This window comes from Neopsephotus bourkii, unplaced genomic scaffold, assembly GCF_033783945.1.
Source record: "Neopsephotus bourkii isolate Nb327-2 ecotype Australia unplaced genomic scaffold, CSIRO-AGI_Nbou_v1 NB_256, whole genome shotgun sequence".
NCBI lineage: Eukaryota > Metazoa > Chordata > Aves > Psittaciformes > Psittacidae > Neopsephotus > Neopsephotus bourkii.
The window spans coordinates 1,994,628-2,009,873 of record NW_026900765.1 but is presented as its reverse complement, the minus strand read 5'-3'; the positions used below and the strand labels follow the sequence as shown (position 1 = coordinate 2,009,873).

At 38.7% G+C, this 15,246-nt stretch overlaps 1 protein-coding gene across 1 annotated transcript in view; it reads left to right on the top strand.

The window, feature by feature from the left end:
- Positions 1-15,005: 15,005 nt before the first annotated feature.
- SRFBP1 (serum response factor binding protein 1) overlaps positions 15,006-15,246 on the top strand; it is a 69,340-nt gene continuing 69,099 nt past the window's right edge. Inside the window, exon 1 of the mRNA XM_061346054.1 lies at positions 15,006-15,125. Coding sequence (XP_061202038.1) covers positions 15,006-15,125 — 120 coding nt within the window. The remainder of the gene's footprint in view (positions 15,126-15,246) is intronic.

Sequence of the window (15,246 nt, the reverse complement as noted above, 5' to 3'; positions counted from 1 at the left end):
CATAACTCGAATGAGAACCATCAAGCAAATGCTAACTTCCCAGAAGCTCCAGCAGAAGCTTTTTTGACTATTTTTTAGTACCTGTAGAGTAAACTGAATGACATGATATTAAATCACTTATGATCATGAAGGCTTTTCTGAACTGGAAGTCCTGTTTTGCTTCAAAAGATGCAATAGAGACTGCCACAACTAAGGATACTCATACACCATTTTCATCTTTATAGGCAGGCTAACTGCCATCTTTATTTCGATGAACACAGTGGTGTCTCCAGTGAAGATCTGAGAGTACATATAGCAAGACAGCTTTTTTATCACACTTATATATACTCCCTGCTCCATGCAATATATGACTTTGGGAAGGTAAAATGCCCTACAGAATACTCACTCCTTAATTTTATTCCCTTGGAAGAGGTCTGTGTAATTTATGTTGCATCCAGATGATTGCAGGTGGTCGATTAGGCTGTCTAAGGGGTTTTCAAGGAAACTTCATCCAGTTATATTTTTTTGAAGGGAAGGCCACCTCAATCTCATTACTGCCTGCTATCATACCTTGTAAAACAGTCAAAAGGGGAAACAGAAGAAACATATTTCTTACCTTAGTTGAGCTGTATCCAAATATATATATGACCATTTCATATCTACATTCATATATTTATTACATTAGGTGAACTGTATTAGAGTATATATCTCACTACTTCATATATTACAAATCTTAAGTTTTGCCATCTTCTCTGCAGGAGGTAACAGGCCTTTTCTAAAACAGCTCAAACATTTTTTTAATCTCTTTTTAAACTAAATTTTTAAATTCTACTTTCTAACTTCAGTCATTGCAATTTGATGTTGCAATTTTGCTTTCAGCTACTGCCCATCATGGCAAAAACATTTGTAATGACAGATCTACAAAAGACCGCTGCAATGATCACCCTGGGACTGAGTAATTCAGAGTGAATCAATGGTAATATTATTGTTAGTACAATTCTGTTCCTCACATTTCTTGTTCCGTCAAGAACTAGAGATTACAGATGTGAGCTGGTGTTCACATCGAAACCTGAGTAGCAGTGGCTTGTACATAGGATTGATTTTACATATTTTTTAAAATTCCAAAGTTCTAACTAATTTTTTTTTTATTTATGAGGACGTGAATACTAAAGTAACCTTTAGAAAAACCTTGGTGGACTTCTTAAAGAGAAGTTTTATATTCCCAAGGAAGCACAGGATTTAAGGATGTATATATAAAACTGCTTTCTACCAGTATACAAACCTACAAGTTCTTCACGAAAGCAAGCAGTTTTATAACTAAGTTCCTCCCTATTCATGTGTAAATATTCATCTGTGAAATACACGCTTAAGTCAAGATCCTATCTAAGCATTACATTATATGCATGTGTATTTTATATGAATGAGCTTATATATTATATATAAATATTATACATCCTAAATAAACCAGAGCCTAAGTTTTGGACGAACAGATGTTAAACTTGCAGTGCTGTTGAATATTTACTTTCCAAACAAAGTTAAAACATGTGGCTGGTTTCTCATAACTTTAAATAATACCAAGGATGTTGTGATTTAATTCAATTTTCAAAAAAGTATTCATAGATTTTTAATTTACTCATATATTTTCTGGATCTCAGATATTAAATTTGGCTAAGATAAAAGAAACCCAGGGCAGTAACATCAGCAAATGATACACAAGAGTTAAGCATTTTGTTGTCTTGAATAAGGGAACTCTCGTGATCTGAACATTTCTCCATCTTGGCCCCACTGTCCAGATTTCCCTTGCAGATTTAAAAAGAAGTATCTCCGCTTAAACAGTATGAACTTTGAGAAAAGTAGTGTGAACTTTTAGAAGGCTATCCCTTCTAGCAGTGCCAAGTCCTTGTATAACTCCAGCAGTAGTCTTAATTTTCTTTCTTATAAATAAAAGGAATTCAGTATCAACACAAGATGGGACATGCGCTTCCAAACATTTAAAATCTCCTTTAATCAGTAAATATCTCCTTCCCAAAAGTGCTTCCAGGGTTTGGTAGAAAACAGGCTATTTATATGTTAGTGGGCAAAATTTGTAAGAACAACTATAATAGATCTGACTGCTGAGTGATGTCTGAAGGCATTGCTCAGTGATATTAAAAGCTGGATAATTTCTCCATCCATATCCACCTTAGTTAGTCCTTGCATAACAGGAAGCTGCAAATATCAACTTTATATTTTTACTCTTTCTTGTAAGGGAATGAAAACACATACTGTTCCAATCCATATGGTATATCCTATGACCCATAACATGGGGCTATTTTCACAGGCTACTACTTCTACTTCTTTGAATAAAGGAGTGGTAATCTGCTGATAACTTTTCAACAGTCTGACAGATAATAATACAACAAAAGGTTTGGCAGGAAAAATTTTTCTTTTCTAGATGCTCATTCAAATGATTCTCTACAGCGTAGGAAAGGTGTGGTAAAAATGGGAAGCGCAAAGCTGGTGTAAATGACCACTATTTTGAATTTATAATCAGATCATTTTGAATTTTTTTTTTTCCTTCAAGTTTCCGGCTTTGACACCAGGCCACAAAAATAAGTTGGTCACACAGCATTTTTCAGGTTATGTGTGCAAGGTGAATGTCCTCATTCCCTTTGTTGGATGGTCCATGGAGGCTCATGTATTACTTTGATGACTGTATAATCATTCAAAAAACAGCATGGAAATTGCCTTCTGGACTTTTTCGCTGATTTTGCATTTTAATGGTATCATAAACAAACTCATAATCTCTAAAAGAAATATCGCCCAGAGGTAGCAGGAAAATTCCCATTGATCAGATCATTATAATGAGACTCATCCTCTGCCCGTACCAAACCACTCAGGGCTCGAAAGTAATATTTATTAGTGAGTTTTAACAAGAGACTTGAAATTAATTTGTATAAAAAGGTCTACCTAAGTAGATTAATTATTTACATGAGCTGAGGCCAAACTCTTTATGTGTGAAGCCTTATGCACAAGGGTGCTTATGTACTACAGATTTTCAATACACCAATTTCAGCCTAGATTTTCTGGTTCTGTTATGCTACACTCAGCAATGAGATTTGCCAGTTTAGAACTTCCAGCAGCCCTGCAATTGCCTTCCTTGACCCTCACATAAATTGAAGCATTCTGATAGCCTGCTGCCAGTAACTGCAGAGAACAATTCAGTGGCTAAGGACTATCTTGACCTTGCTTCCTTTCCCCGGGAGCTTCCATGTCAGAGTTGAGGAGCACAGTCAGAATCCTTTATCATCTTTTATTCCCTCTAGAAGTTTTACAGAGAAGTCATATGGAGACTGAGCTATCACCTTTCTATCTACTTTCCAAAACCCTTGCACTTCAGAACAGTCACGCAAAGTCTGGCGTTTCACCTATAAATAAATGAATGAGGAACCAGAAGGACTGACATAACCTCCCTTTGGAGGCCAGTGGTTAAAATTTTGCTAATGAAGTAGAAAGGCCATGAAGCTGAAAAGCAGAAATTGTATTTCTTTCCTTGGGTTGATCACAGATTTAAGCAAGCCACTCAGAACCTTAGCAAGGTAAATTCTTAGATCCTGACCAGTCTTAATATTTCTGCTATGGCTGTCCTTCTCTCTGAAATCATCCTAGAAGTCAGTGCACATCACTGGACAGCAAGATATTGGAGGATGTGAAATAATTTCACAATATTTCTTATTCATATATTCATTTGATAATTCCCCTTGAAATATGCCTCAATCTACTTGGAACAAACCGAATATACTTGCTCATTTTCCAGGCATGACTACCATTAATGGAAAAAATATGATCAGGTATTAATCAAGATACTGCTACAGGTTGTAGGGATTTTGTACGTTCATTGGCAGAGAACCAGACAAGATCATCACATACATGCATTTTTTCATAAAGTAACTGCTATTCATTCAGAGCCTCATAGCACCGTAACTGACAGCCACTTAGGGATATTCACTTTCCATAACCAATTTCAGGAGAGCTCATATGCAAATTTACTTGCTACATCAAGCCAGTCATCACTTTCCAAAACTTATAAAAACTGAGAGCCTATAACCAGTCAAAAATACTGTGACTGAATGATTGCCTGCCACAGTTGTCAATGCTTTGGGAGTTTTCCGCTGCAACAGAAGCAACAGAAAGGCCAAGTAATTCACTTCTCTCCTTTTCTATTTTCTTCGAAAGAAAGAAAATCTACACAGAGCTGTGTCTGCACTAACTCAGCTGTGAAGATTCTGCTTCATGAGCCTTATGAATACCTTGTGAATGAGTTTGTGTATTTTTTTTTTAATACAAAAGACTTCTGTTTATTCTCTAATGTAGTATCAAAACAAAGTCACAGGTTCAGAGTGTGTATGTGCACACACAAAGTCAGTGATAAAAAAGAAATGCTAATGTATGATAAGGGATTTATTAGCAGGCTTAACAAATTTGATAATGATAAAAAAATCAATGAAAAAAGCAAATGAGAGAATATTTTTCCTACAGTTATATAAATTAAAATGCACACGTTAATAAAATTGATATATTAATAGAAACTTCACTGCATTTGCAAGAGAAAATGAAAATAAAACCCCAACAAATGAAACAAACAAATCACAAAAAAACCCAACAAACCAACAGCCATTCTGTTACATTCTTACACACTCTGTTTCCAGCTTATTGCATTGTAGACAGGCTTTTATTGCCATAATGAAAGCTAGACCAAGTTAGAACCGAGACCAGATATATATAACTTAGAAAATTTGGGAAAAAAAACCCAACCAAAAAACAAAAACCCACCAAAAAACCCAGAAAAACAAAACTGACAGAAAACTGTCAGAAAAAAAAAAAAAAAAAAAAAACCAAAAACAACCCCAGAAAAAAACTCGGATGACGACGCATAGGTACCGCAACTATTTATGCTGTAATGCCACCCATGAGTCTTACATGTTCTAGCATATTACTCCACTCAGTTTCTACAGAAGTCAATGCTCTGTGAAAATTACATGTCAGAAAATGAAAAATCACTAAACTTCATGGAATTTCCTCTCTGCCCCTTTCTCCAGCCTGCCCACGTGCCTGTGAAAGGCAACACGTGTACTCCTCCCAAGTTTTTACCTCTTGAAAACTTGTGCATATGCTTTGTCTGACCTCAGTGGTCACTTAGCTATATTGAGAATCCACACTCCAATATTCATGAATCCCAGAACACTTCTCTGTTATATATATATTTATATATAAAGGTTATTTTCCTAACTGAAAACTTCTGAGAGATTCTTTTTAAAACAACTCTATTTCTTTTATTCTGAGAGTAATACTGTGTCCTGTTTTTAACATACTGACTTAAATGTTAAATGAGTTTGTTAATGTGCGATTTTGCTAGATTTTCAAAACCAGCCAAATCCCAAAGAAAATTATAATCAAATGATTTCGTATCTCACAAATTAGAGGTAATAACCAGTGGAACAGATTAAGAAATGTAAGTTATTTATTGATATATTATTGTATATAAATTCCCCGAAAGGATTATTGTTTTCTCTGAAAACACAACAAAATTGAGGCATAAAGTCAGCACACCATAAGTTTCCTGGAAGCTCAAAAATAAGGAATATCTTTGTCTGTAGCATAAATTTTACAGCTGTGATTCCTTTATCATCACTTTCATATTAAACCCACTTTTCTACAAACTAAATATAGAAAATAGTGTGTAGCACTGATGTTACCACTACAATAAAGATGTATTTAAAGTTAAAAATTATATAAAGTCTTCAAGTCAGAAAATTATGTCCCATTTTTTCTAGTTTCACAGCAAAAATTCAACAATTGCTCTGACATTTGAAAGACACCATGTTTTTCTGTCATTCTGTGGCTTGAAAGCTCAGTAAATTCAGTCTTTGCCAAAGGATCACGTTACGTAAACTCTGGGAGTATCACATAAGGTACTCTTCTGCAATGATACAAAGTGCTTTTAAGTGAAACCATTTTTGCCAAGTTGTGCTGGTTCTACAGTCTCATAAATTATTACATTCATTAATTTTTCATCTGTATTTTTCAACCTCATTTACAAAAATATCAAAACACAATTCTGCTAATGGTGCTGCAGTTACAGACTACAGCATTTCCACTACAGACACTCACTCTCGAAGCTACATTATAAAATTGTGTTTAGGTATAAACATTAGCTTCAGATTGCTTTCTAAGACCAATTGCAAACTATTTCTAGCCAGAACCATGTAAAAAAAAAACAAAACCAAACCAAGTCAACACCCCCCCCGAAAAAAAAAACAAAAACACTAAAAAAAACAAACCCCCACAAATCAAAACAAAAACCCACAAAAAAAACCCCAAAGAAATGATGCACTTATCTTTGGAATTTACTACAAATGAATATCCATTGACTGCACTGGCATGCCTACAAGTAGAACTAATTACTATGAAGCTTCTACAATCCATCTGTTATATGTATCGCCAAATTAACTGTTAATGTACTTTCCTATTCAGTATTGCAACAGATGGCAGGTGAAGACACATAAAGGCATTTTATGAAATATGTATGAGAACATAAAACACAGAATGCATCAAACATAACCACTTCTACTCATATTCTTAGCTACCTAAACTTTTTAGAACATCCCTTAGTTCTGTAAATGATTATGCTCATAAATATCAGCAGCTGTTTCTTTTATGCCAGACCAGTGAAAGAAAATGTGATAGTTCCAAGAACTATTATGAACAAGTAACTACTTTAAGATGACTTATACTGCATTTGAGACTTCTGTTTGCATTTTTCGATTTTCTTTGGGGGCAAAAAAAACCCACAAGACCCCAGAAAATCATGATTTTTTTTTTTCTCAGTATAAATTTCATTTACTTTCAGACCAGGATATGAGTAAGCAACACTTTTAAGAAGCTTGGGTTAAAGTGCAACAATCCTTTCCACATTCCGGTAAAAATACCTGTTAATTATGAGACTGAGCGAAATTCAGAAAACTTGCACCAACACAAATTATTCTAGTATGTCTGTTATCTTCTCGAAACATCAAAACCATCATTAGTATCAACACTGAAACAGGATTCCCAATAATCACCATCTAACAATACTGCACAAATATGCAATTCCAAAGCAGTACTCTTCCAAATTCTGATTACAAAGAACTAATTATCTGAGTTACCACACCAAGACTTGAATTGAGTGTACTATCAGCAATTTTGCTGATGACACTAAGCTGGGAGGAGTGGCCGACACGCCAGAAGGCTGTGCTGCCATCCAGCGAGACCTGGACAGGCTGGAGAGTTGGGCGGGGAATAACTTGATGAAATATAACAAGGGAAAGTGTAGAGTCCTTCATATGGGCAGCAACAACCCCAGGTTCCAGTATAGGTTGGGGAACGACCTGTTAGAGAGCAGTGTAGGGGAGAGGGACCTGGGGGTCCTAGTGGACAACAGGACGACCATGAGCCAACACTGTGCCCAAGAAGGCCAATGGCATCCTGCGGTGTGTTAGAAGGGGGGTGTTTAGTAGGTCGAGAGAGGTTCTCCTTCCCCTCTACTCTGCCCTGGTGAGACCTCATCTGGAATATTGTGTCCAGTTCTGGGCCCCTCAGTTCAAGAAGGTCAGGGACCTGCTGGAGAGAGTCCAGCACACGGCAACTAAGATGATTAAGGGAGTGGAGCATCTCCCTTATGAGGAAAGACTGAGGGAGCTGGGTCACTATAGTTTGGAGAAGACTGAGGGGTGACCTTATAAGTGTATATAAATATATAAAGGGGGAGTGTCACGAGGATGGAGCCAGGCTCTTCTCAGTGGCAAACAATGACAGGACAAGGGGCACTGGGTACAAACTGGAACACAAGAGGTTCCACTTAAACTTGAGAAGAAACTTCTTCTCAGTGAGGGTGACAGAACACTGGAACAGGCTGTCCAGGGAGGTTGTGAAGTCTCCTTCTCTGGAGACATTCAAAACCTGCCTGGACACGTTCCTGTGTAAACTTATCTAGGTGCTCCTGCTCCGGCAGGGGGATTGGACTAGATGATCTTTTGAGGTCCCTTCCAATCTCTAGCATACTGTGAGACTGTGATACTTCACCTAAAGTGAGCAGATTCCACCAGATCACCTACTTGCCTGTGGAGTTTGACAAGACCTTCTGACTCGACTCCTCCAAGGGAGGAATCCTTTCTGAATTCTGCTCAGCTCACAGACTTAACTCCTAGGATCAACTCTAAAGGCGAAAAAAAAACCTGACAGGTTGATTATTCAGATGCCTCTTGGAATAGGCGATGGGAATCCAATCCCCCATCTACTTTTGTACATGAGCCTGATGAAAGATGACATTGACTTAAACACCGGCTTTTAACTACAACACAGAGCATTCAAGAAACATATTGTGATATCTGGAATAAATCACACCTGTTTATGATTTCTGACTTAGGTGGACAGTAAACACTAACTACACTCTTCATATTTCATTTCACAACCACAACAAACGTATCCATGCCAAGATTCATACTACCAAATCTATTTTTAATTGAGGCATTTAAGTTAAGAACCTAATCACCCTAGACTTCTATTATCCTCAGGAGAAGATCTTAGATAAGCTCTATTGCTCTGTGAAGGAAATGGAAGGGGCAATTAATGCTGATTTGAGTCCTGATGAAACAACTTGCCTAAAAGCCTAGCATTGGGTGTGATGAACCTTGGCCTTCGGACTTCTCAATACAGAAAAAATCGTGCTTAAGAAAATTAAATTCTGGAATAAATTTACCTATGAATTTTCAGAGTACAATTAAACTATAATGCTTTGCTTTACATTTTCACATAAACAATTAACATTAGCTTATCTCTCAGTAATTTTTCCTGCTATCATAAATTCAGCAGTCCTCTCAGGAGTGAAAAATACAGGTGTTGCTTTCTATTCCATACCCACCCTTCAGTCAGATTCCTGTTTCAGCCTGTCTTTCCTGCTGTGTTCTCAGGTCTAACCATTAATTAAGCTACTACCCTACTCCAGCCATTTCTCCCACATCCTTCCTGAATCAACAATGACTGCAGCACCATCCTTTCAAAAGAAATACATTGGGCATTACTGCCTGTATACTGGGCTTTGAATATTCAGATAATAGGCCTTGTTGTTTAAGGCAAAGTGGTTTTGCCTTGAAAGTACAGTCTCTTGTATTCACTCATGGAGCCAATACTCTCCTCAAGGTTTCTGTTACCACTTTGGTATTACAACTTGTGCCACACTGTAGTATGTGGCCTTGGTTTACACAGTTCTGTGCATTGGCACTGTATGCATAGATTACAATCCTAGATAATTTTCATTTTAACAACTTTCTCTTTGCAGCCCTCCTTCTGCATTAAATATGAGCTTTTTCTGCATTCAAGATCTTAATATACTTTCCTAGATACTACTGGCGTCAACAGAAAACTGCATAGCAACAGCATCACATTGAGGTTAGGGAGCAACAGTGTGAAACCTGAGGTCTGCCTCTCGCTGCTGCTCACAAATGCAAGCAACAGTGCCATAAAGATTGCATTCACATGGCTGCTGGACTACTCAAAGCAAAACAAGCTAGAGCCTGCTTCAAATATGGGCAAACAGCATTTGAAATGGGAGAACAGCACTTTCATATCCGTACTGTATATTTACAAGGTACTATGAAAAGGAGATCAACAATACACTAAAATGCACTAAACTAGGAAACGCAAGAAGGCAACAATCCTGTGTGGAAAACCACCTATATATGCTCTTCCTTCTCTGTCAGATGTCAGAATTACTTTAATACTTTGAAGAATTTCAATTTCTCAGTGTTATTTGAAAAAAAAAACCCATATCAAATGTATTTTGAAATAGGCTTTTTACTGCCTTAGAAAGGTTATTAAAATGCTGACACCTTTCTCTCAAGATGTTTTGCTCTATGCTTTTGCGATTACTGCCACTATTCAGGAATACTTTTCAATAGCAAGTTCAGTTGAAGACATTAACAGAATCAACTGCTTGTAAAAAGTTGCAAAACCTGCTAGTATCTGAAAATGCTATTTCTTTTGTAGAGTGTTTCTAGACTCTCCTGTATTTAAGATTTTAAACTTTCACGAAGTCTTAGCACACCATATAAAAAAAGATTATGCTTAACTTGTAAAATGATTCCCATTTAAGTTTCTTGTACATACTCTTAACACACAGTATGTATGTCTGAGCCCAGTTATAGCTGGACCTTATTCCAGTGAAGCCAACATGCTGCAGAATGCTAGTGTCATTATTTCCATAAGCAAGTATTTTGTGAATGCCACGTAGTTGCTATAATAGGGGTGATTTAATGATATTAATTCACACCAAAAATCCAGTGAATATGCTCTTCAGAAAAAGATGTCAGAAAATGCAACTGACCTTGGTTTTAACATATTAACAACCCATATATGAATACACAGTAAACCTGGTTAATAATTGAATTTTCATATCAAAATGTGAATCATTTACATAACAAAAAAATGGAACATACCTATTTTAAAAATCCTTGGTAGTCTAAAATTGTTTATGAAATTAGTTATTTTGACTATTATAACAGAATAAATGGTTCTTGTTACTGCAGACTTATTTTTGTTACTTTTTCACTTCTAAAACCCATTGTGTCTTCATACATGCTTAATGGCTACTGCCTTAATTATGCTCTTCATTGAAATTTGACATGGTTCAATCCAAAGTGATCACATCACCCTGTTATTAAAGAAGCAGAATTAACTTTAGAATCATAGAATAGTTAGGGTTGGAAAGGACCTTAAGATCATCTAGTTCCAACCCCCCTGCCATGGGCAGGGACACCTCACACTAAACCATGGCACCCAAGGCCTTGTCCAGCCTGGCCTTCAACACTGCCAGGGATGGAGCATTCACAACCTCCCTGGGCAACCTATTCCAGTGCCTCACCACCCTCACAGGAAAGAATTTCCTCCTTATATCCAATCTAAACTTCCCCTGTTTAAGTTTTAACCCATTACCCCTTGTCCTATCATCACAGTCCCTAATGGAGAGTCCCTCCCCAGCATCCCTGTAGCACCCGTTCAGATACTGGAAGGCTGCTTTGAGGTCTCCATGCAGCCTTCTCTTCTCCAGGCTGAACAGCCCCAAGTTTCTCAGCCTATCTTCATAGAGGAGGTGCTCCAGTCCCCTGATCATTCTCATGGCCCTCCTCTGGACTTCCTCCAACAGATCCATGTCCTTTTTATGTTGAGGACACCAGAACTGTACACAATACTCCAAGTGAGGTCTCATGAGAGCAGAGGGGCAGGATCACCTCCTTCGACCTGCTGGTCACACTCCTTTTGATGCAGCCCAGAATACAGATACTTTGATGTTGCTTCCTGCTTAGCATCCCTCCAGTGTTCAGCCACACTGCAAGAACTTAAATTTCAAAAATATTTTTGTGTCGACGCGGGAGTCACGAACAACGCAGGAATGATCAATGTGATCAGCAATTGCCAATTTATTACAAGGCTTTAACTCCTTATATACCATTTCTTACAGGCACTTAAGTGACTTGGCATATTATGATTGGATACATATCTTGAAGACCCTTAGTGACTAACACACAATTGGTTAAGCACAGGTGTAAGAACTTGACCTCAAAAGCTTGCCAACAGTCCACAGTTCTCATTAACTCGGTGAATTCCAGCTTCTTATCTTGCTTGCTTAATCTTCCTCAGGCCTCTCATGACCTTGCTGTATCTTTCAGGATTGTTCAGAGTTTATGTACCAATTATCCATTCTCCCATGAGAACGCTCTCTCCACATTTTTGTATTAATATTTTAATATATATGAAAAGCAGCCTAAAAGATGATCTTGTGGTGAACTCCAGCCTGGGACATGAAGTTTGAATGCATAATGCACATTGTTTTCTTCTGCAACCCATCACTTAGTAATTCCTATATCCTACATTTTCCTTTTATAAGAAGCAGTTTCAGTACTTCACCTGGCTATTTCAGTTGCTTGTTGTGTGATGCTGAATTTTTCTCTTACATATGTAAAGAGCTAAGTAAAAAACATGATCCTACTGTCACCTAGATCCCTGAAGCTTTATTATAATAAAAAAAAAATAATAATTTCCAATAAAAGAAAGGAGCAAGCCCTGAACAGATGCCTTTGTATCAGCAAAAAGAAACACCTCTGAGAAAAGTCAGAGTACAAGCTGTTACAAGTCATAGAACATCTTCTGGCTTTGTGGTCCTCAATGTCTAGTAAATGTTATCAGCACTTGCATTTTGCAAAACTTCTAAAATTCTTAAAATTGGTTGACAAAACAAGAACAATTAATTGAAATTGCTAGGATATACTTATTGGCATTTTCAACACAAAACTCACTTAATGAGTATTTCATTACATGTGTACTGTGCATATGAGTGCATGTGTCTGCAACAATCACACATTTGAGTAAGTACTCCAAAAATATGAGTTATATGCATGGCTTCTGGGATCAAAGCCAGATGTAGCTGCAAGAGAGTGTGCACAGCTTCTACTACATCACATAAGCCTGGAGATTGCCAAGATCAAGGGAGGGAAATGGGACCCGTCATAACCCCCATTTTCCTTGAACAGCTTACCACTCTGACTCCTCTGTATTGTTCTGCAACATATTATGTCCTATAAATACATGCTGTCCTGCCACATGCACACACAAACAGCTATTCTCAAAGTTGAGAAGATGGTCCGGAAAAATATGTTCAAACACTAAGAAAGCATGACAAAATATCTGAGTGAATTACTAACATGAAAGGAAGACAGGTCAGAACAAAGCATCGAAATATGAAAGTGTTATATGGGGCAATGCCTCAGAGCATACTGGCTGGGACAAGCTGACAAGAAAATCTTGACTTAGAATGAATTTAAGTCTAAAAAACAGTATGACAAAGAGCCAATGAACCAGCCATGGCGCACACTGATTCTAAACTCTGGAAGCAACTGAAGTTTAAAAAGGTGAAGCCAGAAAAAATACACATTTTAATCAGTGACTAAGTAACAAAACCCCAAAATTGTTCGATGAAGAAGGGTCACAGGTATGTCATCAGGGTCTATGAGAAACTTCCAAAGCAAGTAATTTCAGTGTCCAGAGGAAATGGAAAGAAAAATTGAAGTTATGACCCAACAGCCTGCATAGAGAACAACTCTAATTCATATGAGGCCAGGATGACACTGGTTGGAGTCAGAACCACAGCTGGCTCCCTGGTCCTGCTTTTGTGTTTGCTAAAGTGTGCAACAGAATTTAGTACTTGCATAACTAGGAATTAGTTTTGTATGAAACATTAAGACAAAGGGAAGCTCCTCTTTATTTTCCTTGCAAGATCTTTCCTTACTGAGTTTCTGATTTCAATTTTACACTCAGTATATACAAATACAATCTAGATATAATATTCTTAATTATTTTAAAATATACTGATGGTATTGAGTGCATTACATTCAATACTGCTGCATATGCAGACATAATCAAAAGATGCTACTTCTCACGTATAACGCTATAGCTGCTTACCACCAGTGGTTCTACAGTGGTGGTCTGCTGACTAGGTAGGTTGGGCATAACTGCTCAAGCCAGAGTCTTTTCCAAATCAGCAGCTGTAATAAAAATCCTTCACCTGCCATTAGAGCCAAAGCATTCCCATCAACTGAAATCCAGCTCCAGCTGGAAATACCAGTACTACATTATGAAGAGATGGGTTCAAAGTAGTTTCTGTTAGCTCTTTATTGATCCAAATGAAACGTAGACTGCTACCAAGCAACCAATACCGCTTTCTGAAACATCTTAAATGTTTCAGAACTTGGAAGTTTTACTTTGACGGGCTAGTTTGGCCTGATCCCACTTGCATGCAAGACTGGGTAATAGTCACAGCCAAAGGTGATTTAGCTGCCGTTAATTTACAGGAGATGCCTAAGCACCACTTAGAAATCAAACATTAATATATAACAAGATCTAAATGCTGGATCCTGCAGACAAAATGCAGCACAGAGGCAGATGAGGACAGCTGTATTCGTTTATACTCAAGACTTCAGAGCAGAATCATGCCAGGCACAACAGTGCCACCCAGGGACCAGCTCATCGTTGGTGCACAACCGCAGAATTCCCAGAAATTGATTTTATTAGTATAAACAAAATGGTTTTATATTTAAAACGATTTCATCAAATATTTTTAAATATTATCTCAGTTCTTGTGAACACTGTAATAGATATTGATGAAACAATAACCGATTCATTCTGTAGACATGCCAAGACTTGTTTACATTCAGTCATGAGTTCTACAAGATAGAAAAATATCTGTAAGAGTTTAAATCAGAGTCATACAATTGGGCTTGGGTTGGAAGGCACTTTAAAAATTACCTAGCTCCGACCCCCTGCCACAGTTGCTCAACAGGTCCTTCTAGAATAAACTGGAAATAACGAGAAAACGCCCTGATGAAACTTCGCCAAACTTTCCAGACTTCGACCGGGCCCAACCTCCACCTCTATTCACCACAGCTACTTAAAATGAGCTGTGCATGTCGAATTTTACAGAGCTAAACCTTTTTTTTCCGTGCCAAGCGGGCCCTGCCTTCTGCACGAACGGGAAAATCAGTCTGGAAATTCTGAAGTGGTTTGGAAATGGAAGCTGTCTCGTGTCACGGGGAAAAAGGAGGCACTGGGGAAGAAGCCTGGAGACGCGGCACCATTCCCCGAGTCCTCCTGTGCTCTTTTCCAGGCTGGTCCCGCGGCGGCAGCTGCAAGGAGAGAAAACTGCGATGCCGGGCTGCTGCTGATGGACGCCAGAAGCGAACCCTCTTGGCCGCCGTTCCCAACAAGGCCGGGACGCGGGCGAAACGCACTGCCTCACTGAAGCTGCGACACGGGCTCACGCCGGCCACCTCAGCTCGACACTGGGGCGGGGCATGGGGCGCGGGGCGCGGAGGCGGGCTCGGAGGACCTAGGTCTCCGAGACGTGGCCTAGAGCGGCGGTTCTACCATAGAGTTTCGGCTTGGAGGGGTATCTCCGACGCATGCGCGCAGTTTCGCTTCGCGCAGCCGGTGTGACAGCATCTGGGGAGTGTTGCGGGGCGGTGGGAGCTGGGTGGGTAGCTGTTGGTGCTATGGCCACCGTACTGAACCTCAACAACGAGGTGAGTAAGACACCTTTCCCTGCCTCCTCTGGTGTGCCGGCCGGGCGGCGGAGCCGCGGGCCAGGTGGAAGCCGCGGCGCATGAAGGGGCCGGGACACTGGGCGGGAGAGGTAGAGGCAGA